This window comes from Gekko japonicus, unplaced genomic scaffold, assembly GCF_001447785.1.
Source record: "Gekko japonicus isolate JY-2015 unplaced genomic scaffold, Gekko_japonicus_V1.1 scaffold100, whole genome shotgun sequence".
NCBI lineage: Eukaryota > Metazoa > Chordata > Lepidosauria > Squamata > Gekkonidae > Gekko > Gekko japonicus.
In genome coordinates, this window is record NW_015167060.1 from 1644462 (window position 1) to 1664138 (window position 19677).

The 19677-nt window shown below is 47.0% G+C and overlaps 1 protein-coding gene across 1 annotated transcript in view; it reads left to right on the forward strand.

Annotated features, from left to right (window-relative positions):
- The first annotated feature begins 1733 nt into the window (after positions 1–1733).
- SNCB (synuclein beta) overlaps positions 1734–19677 on the forward strand; it is a 31270-nt gene continuing 13326 nt past the window's right edge. The window contains exons 1-2 of the mRNA XM_015412530.1: positions 1734–2066; positions 3068–3202. Coding sequence (XP_015268016.1) covers positions 3082–3202 — 121 coding nt within the window. The 5' untranslated portion in view covers positions 1734–2066; positions 3068–3081. The remainder of the gene's footprint in view (positions 2067–3067; positions 3203–19677) is intronic.

The window sequence follows — 19677 nt, forward strand, 5'->3', positions numbered from 1 at the left end:
AGAATCCGTCTGCATTAGCCATAGTTAAGAGTTGCCGGCTCTGGGTTGGGAAACACCTGGAGATTTTGAGGCTAGAGCCTGAGAATGGTGGGGTTTGGGGAGGGGAGGGACTTCAGTGTTGTAGAGCCCACCTTCCAAAGTGGCCATTTTCTCCAGGTGAACTGATTGATCTCTGTTGCCTGGAGATCAGTTGTAATAGCAGGAGATCTCCAGCCACCATCTGAAGGTTGGCAACCCTATTAAGTCATAGTAAAACTCTCGCACAGACAGGGTTTGTATGGTTGCAGTGAGTTTTCTATGAAAATATACAGGATAGCAGATGGGTGCTTTATTTGTACCATTAGTCACTAACTGTGCATATCTTTGTGGGAGCATAAGCTTTACATCCGGTTTGATGAAGAGTTCTAGAGAACTCAGAAACTTGCACACTATTTTGTGTTTTTTGGTTGGTACTTATAAAAGGTATTCCATCGTTTTCAATGGTCTAATCAGAGATTTTTTTAAAAAGTCCCCAGTCATCTCACTAGGAAAGTACTTGTAATCCCAGATGTGTGCTTGGTAGCTTGGCAGTTTGGTAGTCAGGCAAAGCACTCTGCACATGGACAAAAGAAATCTACCATCCATCCATCTATTTAATTATTACCACATTGGCAGTTGCAGAACATAATCTTGGCACTGAAAACAGGTTATGAATCTGTGTGTTCATGAGCCTTGGATCAAATTAAGCAGAATCCAATCTTTATGCTTTTTCTGAGTGATCCTATAAATCCTAGCTACTCAATCCATCTGATTTTATACATGTTTACTCAGTGAGGGAGAAAAATCTTACCAAATTGGGTTTAGGACTGCCATCTTGAGTTTTATAGTAGTCTCCTGCTGGTTTCTGGCCTATCACAAGAGCTTGCCAGTGGCAGATATTTCAACGTCTGCTTAACCCTTTCTCCTGTACCATTTTCCCGATCTAGATAGCCTCTTAACCGAAAGGTATTTGCTCCATGGGAGAATCTTCAGGATCACTTCAAGTGGAGACTTGTATGAATGAGCACACCTCTCCCCACAGCAAAGAATTCTGGCCTGATCTTGTTGACATACTGATTTTTTAGGAACTGGAGGATCCAGTAGGTATTTTCACCCACAGCCTGAAATGGTTCAGTCTAGATTTAGAAACTATGAAAACTGGTGTTTCTGTGGGATGTAGAAGAACCTCCTTTTTTTTACAATTGTTTGTAGGCAAGACACTATCAATCCGAGCCTATTTTTAATGGGGCATGTAATAATACACATTTATCCGGGAATCTGCAAAACCTATTTACTTATGGCCATCAGAGAAGAGACTGAGGAGTGGGCATCCGTGATTTCCATGGGGCTGGATCCTCCTAATTAAGCATCATATGTGAATACCCGCTACTGTTTACCGCATTTTTCTTTCTTATATGAAACAGGTTTTCTGATGGTGCTTTGTGGCTTGCACAAAGGGAGCGAATTAGCGTTTTCTACGCACGCCTCTGGCTTTGCGTCCATGTGCCGGCCTAATTGCTGACCAGGGTCTACGTGCCTGCCTCTGCATGTGCCACATTTGCCCGGCGACCCCCACCGATCCCATAAAGACTCTCGAGGTTCTTCGTTGGTAGCGCATCGCTCGGCCCCGCCTGTCGGGCCGGGGCAGAAAGGTTCTGCTCCCTCCTTTCGGAGGCCCCGCCCCAATCACCGGGCGGGAGGCCTTCCAGGCCGGGGGTCCCGCTGCTGCATCCGGGCAGGGCGGAGGGGCGGGGAGCGCGGACTGCGCGCTATGATGAAATCCCCTCGCCGGGCGGGTATAGGGCGCGCGGTGGCTCATTGCAATATTCAGCAGCAGCAGGGCGAGGGCACCGGCGTCTCGTCTCCTCTCTCTTCCTCCTCCTTCTCGTCCTCCTCCTCCTCCTCTCCGAGCTGCTCCATGGCAGAGCTGCCCTGACTCCCCCGCTGCACCGCGCCGCCTCCGCCACCGCCGCCGCCCGCTCCGGCCCGGAATGATCTGAACCCCCCAGCGGAGACGCACCGGAGTCCAGCGCTATTGCCGATCGCAGGTGAGCGGCGGTGGCGGCTTGGCGGGGTTCCCTCCGTCTGTCCGGAGGGAGGAGGAAATTGCAGGTGTGGGGAGAGCACGAGATCGGAGAGATCCTCCATGGATTGGCCAGGGCGGGGGGTCATAGCGTTGGCCTGAAGGTGAAACGCGCGCACACACACCCGTGGGTGGGCCGGCGACGCGTGGCTGAGATCTGCCTTTTGGGGAGGAGGGGACTCTCTTCTGATGCCTGGCGAGGCTGGCTCGGAATCGGGGGGCTGATAGAGAGAGAGGTCATCGTCCTGGGACCGCCCCCCCCCCCCATAATTTACCGAGCCAGCAGCCTCGCCAGCCCCCCTCCCCCTCCCTTCCCGGGTTTCAAGGACACGGAGTCATCCCTGTTCGAGTTGCCTTGATCCTGGTTCAGTCCCGGTTTCCTTCTTGCCTTTGCACATACGGGGAAAACTAATCCATGCTTTTTAGGGATGGGGCTTGAGAGAGGTGGTGGTTTCCAGCTGCCCTCCCCACTCCCCCGTGTTAAGACGAACAGGAAGGGGGCAGCTGCAGCCATGAGGACAGGCGAGGTAGGCCAGGGTGATGGCTGCTGGGGAGGGGCAGCCTTTGCAGCAGTAACAGCTGTCAGGAGACTTGTTGAATCTGGGGCACGGGGTTGCTTCCCCCATGGCAGCAAGCGGGACTCGGCATCCTCCATGTGGCTGCTCCCCTTCCCTTTGGAGAGCCGCCGTCTCCTGCCTCTCCCAGCCCAACGGGCGGGCAAGCTGGCAGGGGAGCCAGGTCTGCAGCACAATACTGCCCGGAGCTGAACAAGATGGGCAATGTCTTCCACTCACCCTGGATACCAACCTGGGGAAGTGCTGTGCCAGCCATTCCCAGGCTTCCCCCCCCCCCATCTCTCCAGAGCCGGATTCACCTCCTTCCCCCCAGAAATGTGACCGATCTGGGTGGTGGGATCAGCAGAGCCCTCTGCTGAAGCCATCTTGGGCTGTCTCTTCTCTCACCCAGACCTCAGTGCCGGGATGGATGTGTTTATGAAGGGCTTGTCCAAGGCAAAGGAAGGGGTCGTCGCTGCAGCAGAGAAGACCAAGGAAGGGGTCGCAGTGGCTGCGGAGAAGACCAAGGAAGGCGTCCTATATATGGGTAAGACTGTGCTGCAGAGCTGCCCCACAGGCTGTGCCAGTGTGCCCTCTTTCGTAGGAGGATCTAAGGGGAAGGTACCATGTAGGGAGGGGGGAGAATCAAGCTTCCATTGAGGGGTTGGGGCTCATTTTAGGCAGCCCTTCGGAATTGGTAAGTTGGCTTCTCCCCCTCCCCCAATTCCCTCTTTTTCTGTGGGAAGGGTTCTAGCGCAGTGGTGGGGCACAATGCACAGGGCAACAGCAGACCCAGGGAAATGGAGTCTGGTGTGGGAGGGGGTGTGTGTGCAACTTGTATAAAGCCACTTCTTTTCTCTTCATCCTTCCTGGATCTCCTATGAGGGCCAGGTGGGGGCCAGATGTCAAAGATCACTCTTCACTCTTGACAGGTTTTGTCTCCTTGAGCTGGTTTGCGGGAACCTGCTTGGTTTTTCTTATTTGGTTATTGTTATATAATTACTGTACAATATTCCTTGTCCTTAAAATGCTGTGAGCAGATGGTCAAGAACTGTAGTGCTCCTTTAATCGAGAGTGCATTACATTCCCATAGACAGACCGAGAGTCTGTGACACCGCTGGAATATACCCAGGATTTTTGAAAACTCAGTCTGGAATCAGACTCGCTTCTTTTTTCTGCTTTATTTGCTTCTCATATGGCTGGTCCTACCGGTCCCTCGGGGGGGGGGAGGGCAAAATTGATAAAGTTATACCTTTTTATTGGATCAGCAGTTTAAAGATGGCAGAGAAGCACCTGAGTTTCATGGAACTCTTTATCAACCAAAATGAATCTACCCAATGAATAGTCTCATCTTTGCCTGGTGAAGAACTCTTTGAAATAAGAATGCCTTTGCATAGCCTTTAAAGGATGGAGCAGCCGGGCATCCTCGCCATCTGCCTATCTCCGCTCTTGTAGATACAGTAATGAAGCATTGGCCATTGGCTTCCTGTCTTCCATAGGCATCATCTTCCACCCCCAGACTGCTGTCTGTATGCACAAGCTGCATCACACAGCACTCTAGGTTCGGCTCCTGGATGTTTTGAGCCAGCCATTCCAATCTGTGACTGTCCCGCCTCAAGGCTGGTGTTTAGGGGACCTTGGGCCAGGGCACAAACAGTGTGCACAGCTGCAGTTCCGCTCTAATGAAAAGGGTTGGTTCTCCGTTGGCTGATTTTGTGTCCAGTTCAGCATGAGAGTTCAGTGGATGAATATTCATAAATGTCCACTCTGCATTCAGGAGCTACTTCAGTTTTTACAGATTTGCTAACACACACATACACACACACACTGCTGGAAAAAGCCAGAGGTGTCCTCCAATCACCCCACTCCTTCCAGTCAGGGCAGAGACACAGGCAAGCAGAGCTCCCTCCTCCCAGCAATTCATGTACCATCATCTCACCAGCATTGTAAGCACATGGATGCTGTGGTGCAAATATGCACCTAGAAAACAGAGAGACTTTGATCATGGAGGAAGAAGAGAACAAAGGCCAGGAAGCAGGAAGAGTTGTGGCCTAATAGCACAAGAGTGTCTGCCTCATTCACACAATTCAGGCTTTTCTGTGAAAACCTGGGGAAAGTGCAAAAGTTGTCAATAAGCAGAGTATGATGTGGACAATACCCGCTGTCTTTTGAACATGCTCCAACAGGCTGTTCTACTAGTGTTTCTTCCTTGTTTCTCTTCCTGACTCTTAAGCCTGGTTTATCTTCCTTCAGTGCAGACAACTTAGAGATGCCAGCCTCTAGGTGGGTCCTGAGGATCCCCTGGAATTACAACTCCTGTCCAAACTACAGAGATCAGTTCCCTTGGAGAAAATGGATGCTTTGGAGGGTGGACTCTGTGGCGTTGTACCCCATTGAGGTCCCTGTCCTCGCCAGGCTCCATCTCCGAATCTCCAGGAGTTTCCCAACCTGGATCTGGCTACCCTACCTCTCCCCATCTTCCTCTGGTGGGCAGGGGGGACCTGGCAACCCTTAAACATGAGGAACATTTATTCCAGCATGAGCTTTTGTGACTTAGAGCACACTTCTTCAGATGCAGTGGGTTGTTGTTGTTCAGTCGCACAGTCGAGTCCGACTCTTCGCGACCCCATGGTCCAGATCACGCCAGGGCTTCTGGTCTTCCGCCGTCCTCTGAAGTTTGCTCAACTTCATGTTCGTTGCCTCTATGACACTGTCATAGTTGTGTCATAGTGGGTAGCTCCAGCCATAAACTAGGGGTTGGCAACAGTACATGCAGACAGTATTATGGACTTCTTTAGAGGGTATTAGGGAATGAAGGTGGTAACTCCAGTACTGTTCACATATGTGCTATGAACAGGAGCTGTGTGCTGTTTGGGATCAGGGTATGTGAAAGGAAGCATGCTCCCATGTGTACCTGCCTTCTGTTTTGAAACTGTGTTTAGAGCTCCTTCCTAGAATGTCCCCATTTTCAGATCTTATGCAGGTGGCATCTGGAGTTAGGCTCTTGCATCCCACAAGATCAGCTTGCAGAGTGGGACTTTCCCACTTCTCCCTTCTGCAGCGGTGCACTGGATTCAGTAGACCTTCAGGAGCAGCCCTGGAGACAAAATAAGGCCCATCAGTGTGTGTGGGAAACACTACCCCCTACCCTACCCTGGAAGCGTGATTTGCCTTGTTGGATGGCTGCCCACAGTGTATGTGTAGCTTCCCACACTCTAGGGCAAATAACAGCACTGTGGGCCATTTCAGATCAAGAAAATGGCAAAGGGGGAAGGATGAAGCTACTTCTTGTGCTGCAGTCTTCATCTGAATTGGATCCCTGTGGTGCTTCAGAATAGAGTTCCGACAGGAAACTCACCCCTACAGTCTGGGCTGCAAGTCCCATGGCAATCAGGCCTTGTCACTTAACGAGAGGTGGCTGTGGAATGCTGTCCTCAGAGACTCTCCTGATGTCAGCTCCGCTTTATAGGTCTTTAGGGTCCAGGTTAAGACTGTTAGGCCAGTCTTTTAATTCATAATGCATTTTTGCTGCTGTGGCTACTTTGCTGGGGTTTTTTTTCATTCTTAGGGGTTTTATTCTCAGCAATTGATTTTAACGTATCGATATGTGTGTGTGTAGTTTGCCTTGGAAGCTTATTAAGTTGCAAAGTGGTATATCAGTATTTTTTCCCCCCTCCTTGGAGGACCAGGTTTAGAAAAGGCCTGGCTGGAGGGTGTTGGATGTATCCCAGAATTCTTCCTATTCCACAAGCAGCCATATTGTCTTTGGTGAACAGAAGCACTCTGAGAATGAGAACAGCAGGTTTCACTCATGTGATGCTCGCGTGAATGAGCAGTTAAGGAATGATGGTATAATTGCACTTTAAAAAGCAGCATGTACTCCTCTTCTTTCACATGGTGTGTTCCCAGGTATTAAATACCCCCGATGCTGTGCCCCCTGAGTGAATGCCCTGCTGGGCAGGCTTGCAGTTGGCTGTCTCTCCCCTGGGGACAGGGCAAACACCCTTCTCCTGGCTAATGAGCGGAGGAGGCCGTTACCTTGCCTTAGTTCTCATCTCTTTGTGAACCGTGCAGGAACAGCTGAGGTTACCTCTGTAAATGTGACCTTTGTCTTTTATCTGTCTGTCAAGCCTCTTCCCTCTGTCTTCTGCTGATAATGTCCATCTTTCCCTCTTCCTCGTACCCCATCCTTCTGCTGTGTCTATCAGCTTCTCCCTCTTTTTCTGCAGGGTATAGCATTTTTTCCAGTTCTTGGTTATTTTACTGTAGAAAGGCACAGTAATCCTCCTGTGCTTGGGAAGACTTACTAATGAAATTAGAAACCCCCTAATTAATGTCATATAAACAGCACTTCTTGTAGGCTGAGGCAGGATGCCTTCAAGTTAGTAACCGGCACTGTTAAAGAGACCTGCAGCAGCAGACAAGAGTTGTGCCTTTCCCCCCCCTTCTTCTTGAAGCACCCTTTTCCTGAAAACTCCTACATACTGTGTTGATTTCTCTTCCTTTTGTATCACTCCCTTCAGGGAGTAGCTGGAGATTCAAGGAGCTGCTCTCCTTCCCTGCTGTAAGCTTTGCTGTCTAACATCTCCCCAGGTCTTCTGAAAAATCTTGTATTTACAATATCTCTATGCGGCTGCATTGGAAGAAAAATTAATGGGCTCCCTGGAATCATATGGGATGTTTTTAACTGTATTAGGGTGTTTATTGTAATGATTATGATCTTTAGTGTATTTATTGGATTTTCTTAATGTTTTAAAATGCTGTTTTTTTAAAAAAAAATTGATGTCACCCACTCTGATCTGGTTCCAGGAGAGCATGTTATAAATCCAATAAAATAATAGTAATTTTATAAAAAATAATTTAAAAATTCCTATTTTTCAAACTGAAAACCTAAAGTCGGTGGCTGGAATAGATTATACAGATTTAGTGAGGTACATTTAGTTTACATAATTACATGATATTTGGTGGAGTGAGGGCTCCCCCCTCATGGAATTCAGGGGTTCTTTCCCCTTAGAGACTGGAGTTGCAGCATATGCAAAAGTAATGAAGGAAATGAGTATGATCTGGAAAAGCGGAGAAATGTTGATGGGGAGAGCTACAGGTAGTGGCTGATGAATGTGCTAACTAAAGAAGTTGTGCTACATGATCACCGGATACCTTTTCCATTTTTCCATTTCTAGCAAAACAAGCCTGCCACATTTTTCCCCTCTGCAATCAGAGGTTAAAAAAAATGCAGCTGAGCTAGTTGGATTCTGCTCCAGTTGCTTGGTACTGCAGCCATGGCCCCACAGATTCCCAGCATACATTCTTCTTGTTTGTATATAAGTTAGGAAGCCCTGCCATTTACTAGCAGAGGAAGGTCTAGGAATCATGGTGAAAGGATTAAGAACGGGGAGAGTGCCTAGACCAGGGGTGTCAAACATGTGGCCCTCGGGCATGATCAGGCACTTGGAAGGCTTAAATCCAGCCCTCAAGGCCCTGGCTGTTTCCTGCTTCCTTTTCCAGTTCTGCTGCTGCTGCCATGTTGCAGCTTGCTTTACCAGACTCTCTCAGTTGCACAGGAGAGATAGATAGGCAAGCCTTTCCTGTGCGATTAAGAGAGTCTGGTAAAGAACTGGCTGAAGCTCCTCCCCCTACTCCTCCCAGGGAGAGGGAGAGAACTGGCCAGGCTACCTCAATCCTACAGGAGACAAAGGGAAGCCTTTCTTTCCTTCCACTGGTTGAGGCTCCTCCCTGAAGAGAGGGAGGGAGGGAACGAGGGAGAGCTTGGTTTTCTGGGCTGCCTCAATCGCATGGAAGAAATACTAGGCACCTTTAAAACCAACAAAGTTTTGTTCAAGATATGAGCTTTTGTGTGCCTTGCTACAGGGTGTGTGCATTTTGTTGGGCTCCTTATGCTCTCTCTGTGTGTGTTTTGTAGGGCTCCTTATGCCAAGTCTCCTGGGTGCAACTGGGTCTCTCCCCCTTTTCACTGTGTTCATGCCCTCATGATCTGGTCTTTCTCAGTAAGAAAGCAATATGAACTATTTTAGAGGAGGAATAAGAACAAGCCAGTGAGGTGGATTAGGCTGATACTGTGTGTCAGACCAAGTTCAGCTAGCACATTTCCTTTGTAAGACGTTGTAGCTACTTCTCTAGGAAATAAGTTTTGTAGACAAACACATAGCCCTCAGTCTGTGTCAGGATGCCTTCTCATGTTCTTGACCAGCACATGAAGTAACGTATGTAAAAAAGCTCACAATGCCCAGCCATTTCATGTTTATCCCCTGTGTCCTAGGCTCAGAATACTGAGCATGAGATTTCTGCAGTGAATGTCAATAAATCAAAAGTAGGTTTGCAGTTTACAGATACACACCTGAGCAGCATAAAGATTGCTATAGCACAGACATTTTGATGCAATAATTCAGAGCAAGAGGTTTCAGTTATCAGAGACTGTTAAATATTGCAAGAGTGCTAGTGTTTTAAGCATGTTTTATTTAAAGTTTAAAAAATCTTTAATTGTGTCCTTTATAAAGTTCATATCTCCACTACCTGGAATTACATTTTATGACACAGATGGCCCCATCCAACAAGATCTCATTTATATCAGATCTTGCCCCCATAACAAATGAGTTCAACAACCCTGGCCTAGACAGTCAAGTCCTGCCCATTGTAGACATGTAGCTCACCAAGTCAGAGTTACCAGCTCTAGTAATCTAGTCCCTACATTTTCAAACTGTGGATCAGTTCCAAGATGGCAGAAGATCTGAAGACAGCTTGATCTTTTCCCCCTCTGCCATGTTCGGGATTGTGACCAGAGGTGCCTACAAGAAACAAGAAGGACTTTCTTTGAGACTCAGGAATATCAGAGGCTTTCCTGCAGTCTTTTCAAAACCTACTTCACTGTGATCTTTTTTTGAAAGATCACAGCAAAGCTTGGGTGGACAGGAGAGTCTGGATCTTTCCCAGCTATGCCCACATTGGTGCCATTTTCCTTGCTGCCTGGCTGCTATTCCCCTCCTCCCAGGGGTCCTTTAAAAAAATATCAGTAATTGATGTACAGCTATAGTGATATGTAAATTACCAATTTAAAAAATTAACCTCAAAGCCACCCCCTCCCCAGTAGTGCTGGGACAGGAGAAATACAGGGAAACCTGCCAGGTGGAAACCCGTTGCTTGCTGCAATAAGAAGGAAACCACAGAGAATCGTTGCCATGTGGAAGTTACTATTGTTCTCATCAGTTTCCACCAGGAATGGGAGACTGCCCCCTTTGGGTCAAGGGGCATAGAGCAGAGCATGACTCTCAGACCCCTTTTAACCTTGCTGAAGCTGACAGAGATTAACGATGGGTGAAAGGGTTGTTGTTGTGGTCTGCTGTTTTCTGTGGAAGGGTGTGTGTCTGTGTGGACACGTGCATGCCCAAGGGACCAGTGTTCTTAGTGGGGAGGCACCGAAGGACATTTTGTTCAGCACGCTTCAAAGCCTGGAGCCAGCCTTGAAGCTGCACACACATGACTGTGTGTGAGAATCTCTGCCTGCTTTATCTGTAGAACAGATGGTTCATGTTGGGCTGGGCAGCAGCCGAGTAGGCTGCGAAGGGAGGATCCAGCTTCCAGAACCTCATGACACTGCCTTTACCGCCATTCCACTTGTTATGCAGAATGAGGTGGTAGAAAAGTGGATGGTATTTTTGAATGCTGTTTCACTTTAAAAACATTCCCTTCGTATTGTAAATTAGCACACTGGGGAGAGAGGTTTAGCACAGCCCACTTTCCTCACTGTGCTGATATACAATGTGTGAGGAGTTTTTTATGTGGAGGAAGATTTTAAAAAAATGGTCTCCCCTACCTGCATGCTGAATTGGTACGGTCCACTCTATCACCTCATTTTTGCTGCATGTGTAGAGCTGGCATTTAGTCCCACAGTTCTCACAAGAAGTAACTAAGGCTGTAATTTGGTGTCCATTTAACTGAAAGTAAATGCCATTTAACTTACTGAGTGTTCCTTCAAAGGAAATGCATTTAGGGCCATACATTTTCTTCTGTTACTGTCTCAAGTGTACTGAATTACATTTGGCTGAGGAATCCGATTGACAGGCGAGTCTAGCCTTGGTCTGCGGGCTTGTTTGTCATCAGTACAAAAGAAAGCTTTGCACACACGCAGTGCAACCAAGAAGAGAAATAACTTCCTTTACCACACACTGATTGTGTGAAGGGAAGTTTAGTTGAACCCTCTTAAGAATGAACTAATCCAGGCAGAGTGTTCTTTGGATGGGATGGAGTGTTGATTCTAAACTATAGCGGCGAGTATGTGAATGAATTGAGGAGCAGGTCCCCTGTCTCAGTCAGTATTTAATGCAGGAGCCAGATCTTCTGAACACATCTGTAGCTACTGCTTTCCAGGACAGAGCATCCCATTCCCTAGGTATGCCCTAGATTCTTTTTTCCTAGATGGATGACCTTGCATTTGGCTGCACTGAAACGGTTTTTGGAACAGGCCCAGCATAACAAGCAATTCAGACTGCTGGAAATGCCCAGTCCTCCTCATTAATTACCACTCTGGCCATTTTGTATCTTGGACATGTTTTATTGGCAAGCATTTTAATATCTTCCACTATATATATATGTGTGTGTATGTGTGTGTATTTTTATATATATATAAAAACCAGATCCCTCTGGGAGCTTAATCTGGGCATGTCTACCTTTAGCATACTTAATAATTGGATTGTGCATTTCATTGCTGTCATATAATGCTGCTGCTTTAATTGGAATGTCCCAAGGTAGTGTGTCAAGTCCCTTAAAGAGGTCTGTTATAATGACTTGGTTACCCTTTTGAACCAAAGCTTGTAAATAATGAACAGAGAAATCTCAGGAGGTGCTGGGCAGGAGAGCTGCAAATAGCTAGGAAGGAACACACAGAGGCTAGCTGGGCTCCTGGTATCTCTAGCTGTACTGGGCTGGCACTGTAGGGTGGGACAGAGATGGTATCTGCGCAGAAAACGCAACTTTTGCAACCCAGGTTGGAACTATGGCAGAGGCTGGAGCAGAAGCTCAATGAAGCGCAACTGCTTTAGTCCCAGTCCTGAGCCTAAAACATTTTATTTTATTTTAGTCTGCACAGTGCTGAATTATCATTACTTACAGATGTTGAGAGTTCACCCTAAAATCTACTGGCAAATGTGCCAATCCAACTGGCACAGGGCCAGCATGAGATCTTTCCTCCATGCTGTATGGAATTGCCCCACTGGCCCCAGTTCCCAGGATGCAACAAGGTGCAGCAGAACTCATGCTTTGAACGTTCAAGGATCAAAGTTCAATCCTTGTCATCTTTATTTAGAGGATGGCAGGTAGTAAAAATCCCAGCCAGAAATCCTGGACATCGATTGCCAGTCTAAGTATTGGGCAAATAGATCACTGGTATAAACCAGATTAATCAGTCCATGAGCCTCCTGCTGCTCCCCCTGCCTCTGAAAGTGATTCAGTAGCCTGAAGTGGTTTGTGGTTCATTGTTATGTCGCCGCTTTGGAGCCAATCTCCTGCCACAATATTCCTGTTGTCAAGTTGATTATTATTATTCCCATTTTAAAAAGGTAAAGGTTCCCTTGCTCGAAAGCCAGTCGAATCCGACTCTAGGGTCGCGGTGCTCATCTCCGTTTCAAAGCCGAAGAGCCAGCGCTGTCCGAAGATGTTTCCGTGGTCATGTGGCCAGCATAACTAAACACCAAGGCACACGGAACGTTGTTACCTTCCCACCGAAGTGGTACCTATTTATCTACTTGCAATTTCTTGCTTTCGAACTGCTAGGTTGGCAGGAGCTGGAATTAGAGATGGGAGCTCACTCCATCATGCGGCACCAGGGTTTCGAATGGCTGAACTACTGACCTTCCACAGCCTGGAGTTCAGCGTCTTAACCACTTGAGCCACCGCAGCTCCAGGATTCCCATTTTACAGAGGGAGAAATGAAGTGCAGGGAAATTTTTCATCCAGAGCTTTTAAGAAAACAAAACAAAAACAGACCTTTGCACCAAGGTACCTCAAATTCTGCAACAAGAAAAATTGGCTTCTGCAACCTCTATAAATCATGCAGATTATCAGACTTTCATTTTTTCCACAATACATTCTACTTCTGCTAAAGGGAAAAAGGCAAAGAGCTTATGTAGGGAACTGAAACCTTGCCCCTTGATCATTGTAATAAGTATTGTTCAGTAGCTTCTCTGGCTTCTGAGGATTCTTCAGGCATTGCCTATCTAGTCTTTACAAACGTAAGGATTAGATGCTTTTAAAAATGAAGCCAACATCTTCTTTGCAGCTTTCCCACTGCTAAGTAAAGGCATGACTGACTAAGGGTGTGAACCCTCAACTCTGGGTCCTCTTAGCTTTTTTATGGCTCTCTCTTGGTTTCTTCAGGACCAACCCACTGTGGAGTACCATGGGGCTAGAAATACTGTGCCTTTTTGATGCTTGATCCCAGCTATTCCAGCTTGAACTTTACTCCATAGGTGTGCCACAAGACAAACAATTGCTGAAATTGGCAGAGCTCTGAGGAATAAAGTATGCCCAAAGGACAGATGCCCCCAAGGTGTCAGTTTTGGAGCAGAGGATGTTTACAAACTATTGGATTACCCCCCTCCAGCAGGCTGAGAGTGTGAAATCCCTGATTGTAGCCTGGCCTCTGGGCTGTCAACACGATAATGCTCTTTGCCAAGAAGGGATTTACAGTGCAATCCTAAACAGAGCAACACCCTTCTAAACCCACCAGCTTCCCTAGACTTAAAAGTGTGTCACTCTGTTCAGGACTGCGGTTCATTTCACCAGCAAACAGTCAAGGCCCTTGTGCCAACCATGCTTTGTTTAAAGGAGGCTCTGGTAAATGGACAGAGCCTCTGCTGGGCTGCCCCCCCCCCCTCCAGCAGTCTGGGCCTGTGATTCTTGAGGTGCTGTGCACAGCGTGTCCCCATGGGACTTGTGCAAGAAAATCAGATCATAGCAGATTACGCTGCCTGAGAGATGACTTGCAGTGATGGCTGGGACAGCAGCCTCCAGCCATCACGTACTGCACTCTCTGAATCCCTCTCCCATAGCTGCCTGTGGAATTCCCTGCTGGGAGGGCTACAGCATGCCTTGGTGTTATGCGCATTTCTAGGAGCCAGAAGCCTCTGGTACCAGCCCCACAAGGGCCTGCACACACGTTATTATGAGCAAAAACCCCAAGCAAGAGGCAGCAGCAGCAGGGATGCAGGGAGACAGGAACCTGGATGGGAAAATGGGATGCAGCAGTGCTGGCAGAAAATTCTAGTCTCTTGGTCTTTTCCTTAAGGGAATAGGCAAGTTAAATTAACCCCAGCTATAGTGCTCTCCTGGTATTGTCCACGAGGGGGTGACGTAACATGCAGGACTAAAATGTTTATTGTAAGAGGGCTTTGGTCTACATAAGTCCTAAGGCTCTGGAGGTACCCAACAAAAGCAGTGGGGTTTGGGGGAAAATACAGCCCATAAAGATGAAAATAAAATGTATATGCAGGACTTGTTTTCAAAGTCTGAAAAGGGTGAAACCTATTTTCAGGGCTCAACCCCAGTGCCTGTGAAGCAGTAATAAGGAAGAGTGTGTCTGGAACATGTACAGAGTTCACTGCAGAATAAACTATGTGCTTGGATTAGAGCTTTCAATATAAGAAGAAGAAGAGATTGGATTTACACCCCGCCCTTCACTCAGAGTCTCAGAGCGTCTTACAAACTCCTTTCCCTCCCCCTCCCCACAACAGACACCCTGTGAGGTAGGTGGGGCTGAGAGAGCTCTTTCGAGAACTGCTGACAGAACTATGGTTTGCCCAAGGTCATCCAGCAGCTGCAACTGGAGGAGTGGGGAATCAAACCTGGTTCTCCCAGATTAGAGTCCACGCACTTAACCACTACACCAAACTGGCTCTCAATATTAGAGGGTTGGTTTGTAGAAAGGATGGAGTTATATAGTTTTATAACTGAACCCCTAGCTACTGCTTTTTGGAATTGATATCTCATACTTTTTGCATGCTCAGTCAGGCAAGCAAGTTATGGCCCTCTGTGTGACAGTTACTACAGATTCAGGTAGATGTTGACATGGTACTTATATTCAGCAGCTCCCTTTTGTGGAGGAGGGCTCCTACACATGCTATGATGCATGTGTAGTCGTCTGGACCATCCTCACTGTTGCCATGGGTTGTCCCACACAGCACCAGCCTACAGCTAATGGCACAATCTGTTGCATCAAATTTAAATGGAAGTGTCCTCTCAGAGTCACCCACATATAAGGCTGCAGAATGGGATGTGTGCACGCATCTAATCCAAGTAAGAGAAGGCAGAGAGAGAGCTTTTAAGCTCTTTGCGAACTCAGCCATTCAGCTCGTAAGTAAATCACATTTTATAGTTTTCCCCCTAATCTCATGGGATGGAAAATGAGTAATGGAAACTGATTTTAATGCAATCCCATGACTTGAAAACCTGGATTTCTGGCAGAATCTTGTAGTGGCTGGTCCTTAAACTGGTATTCATGCTCTAACAGCTAGGAACCCCTAACTTTGTGTAACTTAATGTATGCAATATTTATTTAGTTTCTATAGGTAACGTCTAGTCTGCCTCTCCAAAATCAGCTCAGGGCAGCTCCTTTTTTAATAAGCCATGTTTTGTTTTATCCTTTTTCACTCCTGGAGAACAGAGAGCCAGCTGGCAACACAGAAGAGGTAAAGTATAGTTGCTTCATGCAACAAACCAGTGGAACTCACCACCACAGAAACTCCCTGGAAGATCAACACCACTCAAAAAGACTGTCTGTTAAATACAATAAAAGTTACATAGGTGGTATCAAGGAATTGGACCTCTGGCTAAATTCCTTGTTCCTTAATTAAACATCACTTAGGCTTAATATTAAGATCTAGTCCGGCACTGTGGGTTGAAGGGAAACATCCAGTTGCTGACATGGGAAGGTTGGCAAGTCGACTTTGTGCCTTTGAATCACGGAGCCACACCATTTGTTTCCTGAACTACACCACACCTCCTTCTTTTGATGCTTTGATTTACACTACAGAAGGGAAGCATAAACTGTTTCTCTTCTGAGCCATTTGTTGTCACAGGTACATGTCAAGATAACTTTGGTAGTCTTGAGTTTTGGATTGGCTAAAGGGCTCCAGTCTGTTCAAATCTTAGACTTTAAGAAGTTTAGCTTTTCTGTTCTTTCTGGTTAGTTGCAGTTGGAGCAGCCAGCTTCAGCTATCCTGAGGTGATGGGCTGACCTCGCCATGGGACAGGCGCTTGCCTGGCACACACAAACCAATCCTCTTGGGACAAAGAGACCTATAATAACACTGTTTGACTTCAACCAAGAAGGGCAACGCTTGGTACAGTGTAGTTGGAATGTACTATGTAGGTTTCTTGTTTTGTCGCTCATTGTTTTGTTCCTTTTGAAATACTCTTGCACTCTTTAATAAAATTACTTTGATTATATTGGTTGTTCTGTATTTCAGATACTTCAATCAAATTAGTCTTAAAGCATCCTTAAACTTCAAGCATCCACCTGTTGGTTAATCTTCAGTGGAAACTCATTCTGCAAGTGACCAACCTTGCCGGGTTTTGACTTTCTTGTTTATTCCCAGGAAGATTGGTCATTCTGCAAGTGACCAACCTTGCCGGGCTGACTTTCTTGTTTATTCCCAGGAAGATTGGAAATATGCCCTTTGGCATCTAATCAAATCATTGGGATAGTTAAAAGGGCTGGTGGCAAACTACCCTAGTGGTGTGTGTTGATTCACCCTCCAGGTTTGTTTCGTAATTTTGAGTTCTGCTCCCTCATACCAAGGATCCCCTGGATTGGAGATTCTTGACAGGCAGTAATAGGGGGAAGGCAGGCAGTTGGCAAGTGGCTATTCCTCCAAGGGCACCCAAGACATTAATCTGTCCCCATGGTGAGGAGGCACTGGGCAGCTGGAGACATTGAGGCAAGGCCTCTGAACTTGGAAGGGAAGTGGGGAGTCCTGATCCTCCCATTGGGAAATCCCAACAGTGATCAGGTGGCGGTGGCGGTGGGCTACATGAGAGTGGAAGAAAAGCCCATCCAGGGAAATGGGAACCCCCCAGGAAGGCAGGGCAGAACAGGGCTGCAGGCCAGAGCAGGCACGTTCCACCACAGCATTCATTTAAAGTTTTTCTATCCTGTAGTTTTCTATTACGATTGTAAAACAATAACATATAAATAGATTAGCAAGATGAACCGCATCAGCAGGCATACTGTACAAGAGTCATCGTAAAAGCCACAGAATAAAATGACAGTAAAACCAATAAAAATGCAACCAGCATTAAAACATGTCATCAGCTAGGTAACAGTACATCTGAAGGTAGTAAAACTTCCTAATGAAACCATCACATCAGCCTTGTAGTATGATTGACAACCAAAGTGCTACATTGCACTGTATTTGTCCGAGTACCAAATCCCACGTCAGTGTCCTATTCTGATGTGCTAGAGCTGTTCTGCTTCTGTTCACTGTTTTTTAAAAAGCAAAAGTGAAAGTAATTCCTTTATTTTGTTTGTTGCAAAAAAAAGTTTGTGGAAAAAAGGCTCAGAAGATGGTAGAACATAATGCACTGTATTTTTTGTTTTATTTGCCTTTTTAAAAAGAAAAGAAAGTGTCCCCATGCTTCAGGGGTGAAAGGCTTAGCCTTTAAGAGGACAAGGGAAGAAAGAATGGTGTCACTCATCCCTGGTGATGGCACAGGCAGTGTCCTGTAGGGGCACATACTATGTTCACAGTCTTATTCTACACACCATCCATAAATCCTGTGGATGCTTTAGCTGGGAGTTGACAAACCACTGCAGATGAGCACTGGGAAAATGCAATATAGTGGTGGTGGAATCACTGCCTGGAGGAAAGGAATCTGGACACTCTGTGACGGGTGGGTAACATTTGTATGTTCGGAAGTGCCCCCCCCCCAATTTAGAAAAGCTCAACTTTGTGAAGTGGTAGGAATATTTAAGCCACATTTATCCAGTAGGGGGCCTTTTACATCAAGGCAGGTGAATTGACAGCCAGGAATGTTGGTACTTTGGGAAATGACAAAGGGTTCCATCAGGAGGCTCAGCAGCTCCACCTGGCATTGTCTGACATCATGTCAACATCCTGAGGGTGCATCCTTCTGGCTTCTTCTGCTGCAGCCTGCCTAGAATGTTTTTCTGCTACTAGCATTTTCCATGGCGAGTGGGCATATAGTTGCTGCTAGCCATGTTCATTGGATTGATCAAGCTTGTTCGATGTAGGTGTCTAGGTGTCCCTGACTGCTTCTCAAGGTCAGCCGTACTGTCAAATATCTGTGCATGTGGCGCAACCTGTTCAGTTTGAAGCTGTGCTGCACTGTGTTCTGGGATGCTATTTCAGGGATTAGCAATCCATAAAAGAGACTGAGCTTGTGACATGTGGACTGGAAGTTGGGAGTGTCATGTGGCATCTCTCAGCATGTGCTGCAGGATTGATCCTCTTTTTTAAAAAAACAAAACAAAACTGCATAATAACCAGCAGTAATTCAGCCAGTACATGTGGTTGGACTTGGCCATTTAGTCTGCAGCATGAATGCCACAAATAGGTGTTTAAAATCACATTGGATTACCTAAGCATGCTTGACAGGGTGCTGTGAATTTACTGTGGCTCTCTGCTGAGTGGCAAAGGGTGGGGCTCGAGAGGATTTCAAGCCTTGTTTACAACTCTGTGTTACTTTTGCTCACAACAGGCCTTTTCGGGCTGCTGGATTCTTGCTGGACCTTGTAAATTAATTCATTACAATTAGATCCCATTTATCCCTCATGGAGCCCCCCCATGACGGTGCACAGCAAGTTCCTAGGAGGCATCCCAGCCAGGGGTCATTTCGTAGAAAAAGAGGTGCAGGAGCTCATTAGTATAACTTATTTGCATATGCCACACACCCTGACATCACCGGAAGCGTGTCAGAAGTCAACACCCATCGCTCAGGCGCCACTGGACTGTTTTGGATTGATAGATCTTGGGGGGGGGGGAACGTGCAGATCTGCCCTCACAGAGGAGGGAGAGCTTGTACCTGAATAAAACTTGGTCTTAAAGGTGCTACTGGACTGTTTTGGACTGGGGGGCCGAGCGGGGGGCTCTGCAATTTACCTGGCTGCTTCTTGCTCTGACAGAGGGCTGCTGGGAGCAGGGGGTGGGGCTTGTTGCATGTGCCTGCCCCCTAGGCTCTTTACTGCCAGAGCTCCACTCCTGTGCGCTCCTGCAGGCAATGACCCCTGATCCCAGCCAAGTACTAACTAGAGCCAGACCAAGCTAGCTTCAGTGGTGTCAAGTGCAATCAGACCATGCCCTGGATCCAACATAAGAAATAGCATTTGTGGTGGTTACAGTAATTAACTAATTATCATATGGCAGTGTGTGTAGTATAGCCAGGAGATCCTAAGATTGTCTGGCAGCCAGACGTTCTAGCTTATTTAGTATTACGCACCACTAGGTGGTGAGCTAGGCTTGTTTTTAAGGCAAGAGAGATTTCATAGGTGGTTTGCCATTGCCTGCCTCTGCACCATGACCCTGGTATTCCTTGGAAGTCACCCATCCAAATACTAGCCAAGGCCGACCTTGCTTAGCTTCCGAGATCTGACGGGCTAGCTTGGGCTGTCCAGGTCAGGGAGTGGTTACAGTGTTAGACTAGGATCTGGGAGACCCGGACTTGAATGTCCACTCTGCCATGGAAGACTGCTGAGTGACTTTGGGGCAGTCACACACCCTCAGCCTTACCTCCCTCAGATGGTTGTTGTGAGGATAAAATGGAGGAGAGGAAAACAGCAGAAGCTGCTTTGGGTCTCCAGTGGGGAACAGTCTGTGGCCCAAACAGCTTGCAAGCTATGTTGAGACCAAAGCTTTGTTCAGTTATGGGATTGCTTTGAGCAAGTGTCTTTCCCTTTGGCCTAGTGAAACAAACACAACAGTCATTTTCTCTCCAGAGAGTGCTGTGAGATCTGTAGTCCCTGTGCAGAGGTATTGGTGTTGGGCTAAGGCAGTACCA